General features: G+C 44.9%; 1 protein-coding gene across 1 annotated transcript; it reads right to left on the bottom strand.

The window, feature by feature from the left end:
- Positions 1 to 811: 811 nt before the first annotated feature.
- MCM3 (minichromosome maintenance complex component 3) lies at positions 812 to 9436 on the bottom strand. The gene is made up of 17 exons (XM_077291685.1): positions 9091 to 9436; positions 8488 to 8600; positions 8202 to 8410; positions 7744 to 7874; positions 7164 to 7402; positions 6918 to 7026; positions 6683 to 6836; positions 6401 to 6532; positions 6109 to 6317; positions 5313 to 5487; positions 5010 to 5136; positions 4778 to 4928; positions 4418 to 4558; positions 3853 to 3956; positions 3621 to 3697; positions 1792 to 1861; positions 812 to 1496 (listed from the first exon to the last, which is right to left on the bottom strand). The coding sequence occupies exons 1-17, from the start codon at positions 9172 to 9174 to the stop codon at positions 1298 to 1300; spliced, it is 2424 nt and encodes an 807-aa protein (XP_077147800.1). The 5' UTR covers positions 9175 to 9436; the 3' UTR covers positions 812 to 1297.
- Positions 9437 to 9923: the final 487 nt, after the last annotated feature.

Raw genomic sequence — 9923 nt, forward strand, 5'->3', positions numbered from 1 at the left:
TAATAAAACATGACATGGGCACGATACCCGCCAACCATGCACAAGACTTGGCAAGGGACAGATGGACACTGGGTCAGCAGCTGCACCATCTCACCGTCATATGCAGAAGTGCAGCAACAAATACCACCTTTATAAACACAAAATATATTCAGTTCAGTCCCAAACTGGAATTTTTATCCCCATTCTTCTTGGTTGCAGTCATCCAGAGCAAACAGGATGGGTTGGAGAATAGGAGAGTTGCTTTTTACGTCAGGCTTTTCATGGGTCAACTGTATTTAGGAGTATTAGGATAACTGAGTTGTCAATCAATGGTGAATTTTTGATTGAGCCACCATATTCAAAATCAAGTAAATATATTTATTTATATATTTTTTTTGCCCCAGCAACAATGGTCGGAAATCACTTCACCTATAAGCTCATTAGTGAGGTCGGTAGGTAAACGTTTTGTCGAACGAGAGAAGGATGGAGGGGGACAAAATGTCACAGACTTCCGGGGAATGCAGAAAAATGAACCATATGGGTGATCAGGCGAAAAAGGGAGAGAAAAGCCAAAAATGGTAGCTTAAAGAATGATGCCAGTTAGACCGCATTAACCCTATAATATACCACTCATCTAAACAAATCAGAACAAGGTAACTGATCATCCATAAACTTGCCTTTATTTGGCAAAAATACACAAGATTTCCCACCGACACATCTTCATAAGAAAGGTGAAGATCCAACTGATGGACTGGACTGTACTGTACAGACAAGAAATAAAACACTTGGTCGCATGTGATCAGTATTGTTTCATTCATGGGAAACTTTGGGGTCCCAGCTTTCAGATCTCACATTTATTGGCCATCCTACAATATATGATGTTTGACAGGACATCCCCTTTAACAATCACAAAAAAAAAAAAAGCAGAATAATAGTCACTTTACAACATATTCCTACCTGGAAACAGGTAAAAGCTCTATATACAAAAGGGGGGGGGTGACAAGTGACAATGCGACATAAAAGGGTATTAAAATATACCGAGAACGCTTCAAAGATCTTCCACACAAAAAAATAAAAAAACCTATACAAAAGTTACAGAATAATAGTTTGAAAACCTTAAAAGTCATAGCAAAAATAAAAATATATATATAAAAAAAAGTTGAAAACCTAAAACTCTGGGTTCTGGGAAAGCTGAGTGAAACACAAATGGTGTAACACAATAATGACGTATAACAATGTGGAGCCTGCGCTACATTAAGACCTGTGTGCACATACAAGAACATGGCTGACGACTCATTAACCCCTTAAAATTAGCAGATTAGATTAGGATGACAATGTTGTCGGAAACCATTATATGATTGGCGTCCTCCATCAGCTCCAGCGCAGCCTTCACCTCCCCAGAAGAGAAGGGAGCGTCATTGTTCTTATTAATGGAGTCCATGAGGGCCGGCATGGTGATGGACTGGGCATGGGCCGATTTGAAGGCGTCTAATAGGGCGGCCTTGAAATCCTTCAACCTGGAAGAGAAAATGGATATCGTGTTTGTTGATCACTGTTCAAGATGTAATAATTTACAGAAAAGGGGGAAAAAATAAAATGTAAAATGTACGCACTAGGCCTCATTTACCAGAAAGGTTGCCCCTAGCAACCAATCACAGCTCAGCTTACATCTTGTAAACAGCTTTGGTAAAATGAAAGCAGCGCCGTGATAGGTTGCTATGGGCAACAGTTACTCTTGTACCCTTATATCAGGAACGTAAACACCAGACAACTGGGGATGTGATCAGTTAATAAAATGTGGCGTAGCCTCACCTGTCCCCGGACAGTCCGCTCTTCTCTGAGGATTCGGATTGTTTGCTCGGCGCTGCCTTAGGAGAATGAACTGTAATGGAGAAAAAGGTTAATAAAAAAAATATATATTTAATAGAACAGATTAGACAGTAAAATAATGACATTGTAATAGGATTCACCAGTACAATTATGGCGAGACCAAACATGTTCATTTTTTTTCCTACAATTCAAGTAACAAGACTGGAAATTTACAAAAGTAAAACATTTTGCCCAAGTCGCCACTCTTAAAATACCCACAAGGCTTTTAATTTTTGGCTGATTAGCCCTCACATAAATCAGTTGTTTTGCACCCTGAGCGTTTTTACTGATACTATTTTGGGGGAAGATTATGCTTTAATTGCCATTTAATTTGTTTTTTTAGTTTTTTTTCGCACTGTTGTAGAAAAAAGAAATCTGGTGCATCTATTTTTTTTTTCCCAATGCATTTGTTTACAGATCTAGTTAATTTAGTATTTTGACAGATCAGACCTATACATTTTTTATTGCATTTCTCCATTGTTAATGTGGGGCAGATCTTAAAGGGAACCTATCACCCCGTTTTTTAAAGATTAGATAAAAATAGTGTGAAATAGGGGCAGAGCTGGGCTTTACATTAGTGCCTTTTTGGTGCCTTTACACCCCCGTTAGGCTGCCGAAATACCTTTGTGAAGTGGCCGTTTTGTCCTGTCACTCAAGTTGGTCAGGTCGGATGGGCGTGGTCACAGCGCTGTTTGTCCCCCAGGATCCTGCTCATCATTACGTTGGTGGCGTAGTGGTGTGCGCATGTCCAGCAGGCAAATCCACTGCCCAGGAGATGAATAACAGCGCGGTCTTCGCTATTCAGCCATTTACCGGTGGGCGCGGCCATCTTTCCTGTGGCCGCGCCTGTGCAGATGGAGCGCTCTGCTGCCCGGGGCTTCAGGAAAATGGCCGCCGCGATCTCCATCTGCGCACGCGCAGAATCCCACGGCCATTTTCCTGAAGCCCCGGGCAGCAGAGCGCTCCATCTGCACAGGCGCGGCCACAGGAAAGATGGCCGCGCCCACCGGTAAACGGCTGAATAGCGAAGACCGCGCTGTTATTCATCTCCTGGGCAGTGGATTCGCCTGCTGGACATGCGCACACCACTACGCCACCAACGTAATGATGAGCAGGATCCTGGGGGACAAACAGCGCTGTGACCACGCCCATCCGACCTGACCAACTTGAGTGACAGGACAAAACGGCCACTTCACAAAGGTATTTCGGCAGCCTAATGGGGGTGTAAAGGCACCAAAAAGGCACTAATGTAAAGCCCAGCTCTGCCCCTATTTCACACTATTTTTATCTAATCTTTAAAAAACGGGGTGATAGGTTCCCTTTAACTATTTTTCCTCATTCTAAACTCCAACACTTCTCGCTTTGTTACTGCTCTTACAGAACTTGAACCTGCGATCGTTTAATCATTTGCACTATATACAGAAATGCAGGGTGGCTCAGTGGTTAGCACGGCAGCGCTGGGGTCCTGGGATCAAAGCCCAACATCTGCAAGAATTTCTATGTTCTCCCCATGTTTGCGCGAGTTTCCTCCCACACTCCAAAGACATACTGATAGGGAATGTGGATTGTGAGCCCCGATGGGGACAGTGATCATAATGTCTAAAGTGCTGCGGAGGTAGAAGTGTGAGTAAAATAATTAGCACAGCACTGCTGTGTATAGCAAAAGTCATGGTTTCTAATGATCAGCCACGTTCAGAGGATACCCCCACCGTTCGTCTGGCTTTCATAGGTTTACCGTGTTGCCTGACATGGGCGAGTTCAGTTCCACTTACCATCGGGTGTTTCGCCTTCTGCATCACTGAAATCATAGGGGTCGTGCGATTCCGCTTCTGTACCATCTGCGGTTTTCCTGCAAACAGAATATTCTTTAGTGACGATTCCCGTGAAAATCACTCCGGCACTGGAATAAATTGCTTTTCCCTGAACACTGGCTGCAACCATGCAATTTGTTATTTTTGGACAGACACCCAAAGTAGAAAATAACAGCAAAGTCATGATCCCAACCTCTTCTTCCGGGTCCTCCGCTCCGTAGCTGTCGGCTGCTGCTCTTCTTCCTCCGTATCGGTGTCCTCATCACGCTTCCTCCGTTTCTTCTCCTTTTCCAGCACCTAGAATGCAAAAAGAAAAAGCAAAAAATAAGCTCCTGGTGTTCAACATTTTTTTTTTTTATGTTTATTCCTTGAAAAAAGTTCTTAAGTCCACTTCAGGGCTCTTAAGTTGCATCCTTTCTGCAATTTTTTTTTTTATGTTAATTTTTCTTTTCATAATATTAGCAGATCATGTGACTTTTGCGCTAAACACCACATTTTCTACACTGCAAAAAATTTATCTGAGTGCCATTTTGAAGACAAAGAAAAAAAACAGCAAAGAATACAAGACAAAAGTGGAGAGAAAAAAAAAAAAAAAAAAAAGGCAAATGAACAGATAATTCACAAAATAATTAAGTGGGTACTGCAGGATCCTGCTTATAAAGCGGTGCTACAACCCTCACACCACCATATTGAGGCAGCGATTGTTATTTAATCAGTTCTCCAGTACCAGTATGGATTTATCATATAACACGCCTCACCTTTTTGAAATAAGCGTACTGGACAAGTTCCACCGCCGCCTCGGCATCCTGCAGCTGCACAGTTTTGCTCATCCGCACCTTAGCATGAGCTGTGGACAGACGGATCAGCGTCTCCAGGGAACGAGCAGTCACCGGGGAGGTCTGAACAGCGGCAGAGGGAATTAAAAAAAATTAGACCTATACATGCTCACTGTATATGAACAAGGTTGTCAAGTAGAGATTTTGAGAACAGCGATGAGTTCGTTTGAGACTATTAAAAGTTTGATTAAAGTCAATATCAAAAAGAGAACTTCTGACTTTTTGTGGCTTAGAATAGTCCTTTTAGGAAGTGGGCGCAGCGTGGCGACCTTCAGGACATACCCGCGCCACGTCAGAGCTCATCTGGTCCTGACTCCTCAGGCGGGTATACTCCTCGGCAATGTAATTTGCAGCTTCTGCGGTCAGCACCGGCTTGAACAGCTTGGCCACATGTATGTACTTCCGCATGAACTCCATGCTGATTGTCTTCTCCCTGCGACGATTGATTATGAACAGTGACTCCTCACAGCCAGTAGGGGGCAACATAGGACTGCTCAACAACTCGGGGTCTTACCGCTTCTTCTTTACTCCATGCAGGAGGCTGTCGTGCTTCTCATAAATCTGCAATTCCTGCTGCTCCTCGTGGCTGACGTTGGGGTCATTGGTGGAGAGGATGTCCACAGAACTACCCAGGGGCATGGCTGAAAAACAGAAGAAACATCAAGTACCGAAACCTGTCAGGTATTAAATCTACATCTACCATAATGTACCACAGCAGGACATCAGTGGGGAGCTAATGACGTTTAGCTTTGGCTGTGACTGGAGTAGGCACCATCGTCAAAAAAAAAAAAAAAAAATATGCATAAAGCCTCCTTACCATCTCCGTCCTGTTCCCCTGCAGCTCTGTAGCGGTGCATGCGGAGCACGTGGTCTGAGATCTCCCGGTCCTGCTCTGGATCCATCTGATCCAGCATAATGAACAGGAGATCGAAACGGGACAGCAGCGAGTCCTGAAGACCAATGTTCTCCATGGGAGTTTTGTACTGATCATACTGAAAGAATAAAAAAAAATATATAAAAAAAAAGTTTAAATAAATTGTTAAATGATGCACAGACTGAGCCCTGTACTCACTGCAGCCTCTACATCAGTGGTATACTGTTTGCAAGGGTGAGTCCCAGGTTTGGAGCTTACCACTGGTCAAGAGAGTAGAGTGCAATGTCTGTGCAGGGATGAGTTTTAGGTAATTGGATTACCAGTGGTGCAGAGTACAGGGCACAGTCTTAACTTGGGACTCAACCCTTGTATAGACTGTGCCCTGTACTCTGCAGCCTCTACATCAGTGGAATGCCCATAACCTGGGACCCCCTTGTACAGACTATGCCCTGTACTCTCTGCAGCCTCTACATCAGTAGAATGCCCATAACCTGGGACCTCCCTTGTATAGACTGCCCTGTACTCTCTGCAGCCTCTACATCAGTGGTATGCCCATAACCTGGGACCTCACTTGTATGGACTATCCTGTACTCTCTGCAGCCTCTACATCATTAGTATGACCATAACCTGGGACCCACCCTTGTATAGACGGTCCCCTGTACTCTGCACCACATATAAGCCCATAACCTGGGAGTCACCACTGTTTCAACACCTGATAATAGCATAACCGAGGACTCACCCTTCCATAGACCGGGTTGGCTGCGGCCAGTACACTGCAGCGTGCGTTTAGCCTAGCGTGGATGCCAGCTTTGGCAATAGTGACCCGACCCTGCTCCATGACCTCGTGGATTGCCGTACGATCCATGTCAGACATCTTGTCGAACTCATCAATGCAGACTACACCCCTATCAGCCAGGACCATGGCCCCGGCCTCCAATCTTCTCTCCCCTGGAGATAAAATACACAATTTAATGATGAGCGAGAGGTTAATTCTACAAGGACGGGATGGATGAGCAGCCGTCAGTACTCACCGGTCTCTTGGTCAGTGGTAACTGCAGCAGTTAGACCCACTCCTGACGATCCTCTGCCAGTGGTGGGGATGGCACGGGGGGCAGTGCTCAGCACGTACCGCAGGAGCTGAGACTTTGCCACAGAGGGGTCGCCTAAACAAAAAATATAAAATTGGGGTTTACCACAAACTGATCAATGGGAAACCATATAGCATTAGACTCTAGGTCAAAGCGAAGATTGACTGAACCCCCCCAAAAAGGGGTAGCAGCTCACTAAGGGAATCACACCAGGAGACCCCGTACCTATGAGGAGAACGTTGATGTCTCCTCTGATCCTGGTCCCGTTTTCCAGAACCTTCTCTACCCCTCCGAGCAGCATGCACAATATGGCCTTCTTGATGAAATGGTGTCCATGAATACTGGGGGCCAAGGAGCGGGAGAGTTGCTCAAACACATCCTGTGGAGAAGAGGAAGGAGCAGGTATAGGGCGGGGGGCACTATGGACACATCTCAAATACAGGACATGGCGGTCCCTCACCTTGGAGCGGTTCTTGCTGAACTTCTTGATTTTGGCCAGGTCATCCGCTGAGAAGACGGGAGACACCTCCTTACTCATCTGCACCACGTTGCAGGCGATCATTATCGTCCTTTACAAAGACAATATATTGGAATATTAGAGGCAGGTTATGAGAGGGTGGACATGTTGGTTCCAGATAGACTTGAAACCAGGACTAATGTAGAAAATATCAGCTGCGGCCATACTGGTAAAAAGTCAGATAGTCACCTGAATGAGCCCGATGTGTAGCCACTCTTCTTAGATGGAAGGCAGCGAAAGGTCCCGATAATCTGCACCCGGTCCCCGGGCTTCACCTTATCCACCAAATCATCATCCAAGATGATATCCACAGAGCGCGGCAGCTGACCGGCAGGAGCCTTCTCCGGCATCTCCTGGATGGTGATGGTCTGGTGGTCCTTGTACAGAGAAAGGCCAAACTCTGTTTCCAGGGGATTATTCTCTTCATCCTGAGAGGATGCAAAAATAAAAACATTAAGGGGGAAAAAAAAAAAAAAAAAAAAAAACACTTGACCTGAAACGCCACCGTCATGGAACCTCTGTGTGCCAATAACCGACAGCGGGATTTTAGCTAAGTTGCTTACTGCGCTGACCTCTGGTGGCCACTAGGTGTATTGCATTTTACAATATATGGCATGTATACATTATTTCACTTACTCATATGTAATGTTTGCACATTGAAAAGGACAATTAATTTATTTTTATTTATTTTTTTAATTCTCTCTATTGAAATGTTCACCATTTTTAGAGCCTCTGCGCTCATTTTATACGACAAGATAGTATCTCTCACCTTCGTAGGATAGATGGCACTGGAAGGAAACGCATCCAGACTTGTCATGTCTGTATATTTCCGCTCAATCGTCTTCTTTGTTGCTGGACAGTAATGAACGCTGCGTACCACTTTAGGGCGAACCAGAGAACCTGGAAAATAAAATTATATTCTAGAGTCTATTTGAGGCAGTATTATAGTAGTTATATTCTTGTACATAGGAGCAGTATTATAGTAGCTATATTCTTGTACATAGGAGCAGTATTATAGTAGTTATATTCTTGTACATAGGGAGCAGTATTATAGTAGTTATATTCTTGTACATAGGGGCAGTATTATAGTAGTTATATTCTTGTACATAGGGGCAGTATTATAGTAGTTATATTCTTGTACATAGGGGCAGTATTATAGTAGTTATATTCTTGTACATAGGGAGGAGTGTATTAGTTATATTTCTGTACACAGTATTTGATCCTTACACTTGGTGACAATGCCCTCCACACAGACCATAGAGCCCAGGAAACGTGATGTCAATGTTCGGGGAGTGACGTGTTTCGCACCAAAGCTTCCCTCCAGACCGATATAGAAGTCCTCGTACTGTTTGGCATAAGTGCCATCAATGGAAGCAACAAAGTCCTTCAGAGCTCTCTGGAAGGCGATCAGTCCCTCGAAGGCCTTGTTCATGAGCCTGGGTAGACAGAAGGTGACACGGTGAGTGTGACGTCGGGCGGATCTGGCAGAGAGCTCTGCATGTCGGATACTTACTGACTCGCCCTCTTCTCGTTCTTCCTGCGGAGATCATTGATGTTCACGATCAGCCGGTATTGGTTGTCGCTGATCATGTCCCGCACTTTGCTCTGGTAAATGCCCTGATCTTCCTGCAAAACAAAGGGGGAAGAACCCATTTAGGTCAGGGTGGAACAACTCCCCTTTAATATGACGTACTCACATCTCCAAAATCATATCCAAATATGTAGCAGGAATAATAGCAAATACGTCCAATTAGAAACGTAGTACAGTTCTTCTGATTAGCTACGTCGCTTACCCCATGGGCGGCAGCTTAGGTATCCATGGTTACGACAACTCACAATGCAAGTCAGTTGTCAGAACCATAGATACCTTAGCTACTAGACTGCCCTGCGTATGAGCTAAGAGACATAGCTAATCAGAAGAACTACACCACAGTTCTAATTGTAGGCATTACCTAATATTAATCCATCTACTACACATTGGGCTAGGATCCTGGAGAGGAGATCACCCCACTAAGGGTTTCACAGCAGTACACGATTAACCCTTTAACATTTTGCAAAAAAAAAAAAAAGAGTGATGGCCTCCTCCGCAGACGCCACGCAGTCGCCCCTCACCCACCTCATCGTCCAGGAAATCCAGGTATTCGCGCTGAGCCTCCCGCAGCTCCTGGTCATCGACCTCCACAGCCCCGGGAGCCGCCATGTCTCCGGTTCTATACCGAGCGGTGAGTACAGACGAGCAGGGAAGGGAACGAGTACGCGGCGCCCGCTCCGACTCTCACGTTCTGGCCGCGGCTGCTGCGAGTGGCGCGAAAATCCAGCGAGGCTCTAAGTTTTCCCGCGAAACTCCTGCCAGTCCCCCTCACTTCCGATAGGACACAGAGATTGGCGCGAACTCTCCAGTAGCCAATCAGGTACAGAGTCTGCGTCTAAGGGCGGGACAATTAGAAGCGAAGACTGTGCGCTCTGGTCTCTGCGCAAAATCGGAAATGACGAATAACTCTCCGGAAGTGCCTCTCTATCCGCCATGTTTGATGTGGTAAAATAACAATATTTGCCCATTCTTTTCATTATGTTTTTTGCGCCACTCTATATTTGTCACATCTCGGATTACTGGAAGTAGCGGATATTTTGGTGCCGGAATAATGAAAATTTACTGTATAACCAAATAATAACAAAAATACAAGCCTTAGTTTATTGACACCAGTTATTTTTTGTTGCTGACTGATGAACGTGACTGGATTTTCTGGAGGTTTTTTTTAATGTTATTTAATAATGAACTTGTTTTTCTTTGTCTTTTCAGTGAACTCCATCCTGCAGAATCTTGTTATTTTCTCAGTCTCCACCTCCCTGTATCAGAACTTCACAGGAGAACCAACATGGCAGATGTGGGGCCTCCAGGTGCCACCACAACCTGCTCTGCTGGGGCGTAACTGTCACTATGACCAGGGA

Source organism: Ranitomeya variabilis, chromosome 2 (genome assembly GCF_051348905.1).
Source record: "Ranitomeya variabilis isolate aRanVar5 chromosome 2, aRanVar5.hap1, whole genome shotgun sequence".
Classification (NCBI taxonomy): domain Eukaryota; kingdom Metazoa; phylum Chordata; class Amphibia; order Anura; family Dendrobatidae; genus Ranitomeya; species Ranitomeya variabilis.

Coding starts and splice junctions, on each gene's coding strand:
- MCM3 (XM_077291685.1), bottom strand. CDS start 9,174: ATGGCGGCTCCCGGGGCTGTGGAGGTCGATGACCAGGAGCTGCGGGAG. Junction 5,137..5,312: donor AGGGGAACAGGACGGAGATG/GTAAGGAGGCTT, acceptor TCTGTTTTTCAG/CCATGCCCCTGGGTAGTTCT. Junction 3,698..3,852: donor CGGAGGACCCGGAAGAAGAG/GTTGGGATCATG, acceptor TTCTGTTTGCAG/GAAAACCGCAGATGGTACAG.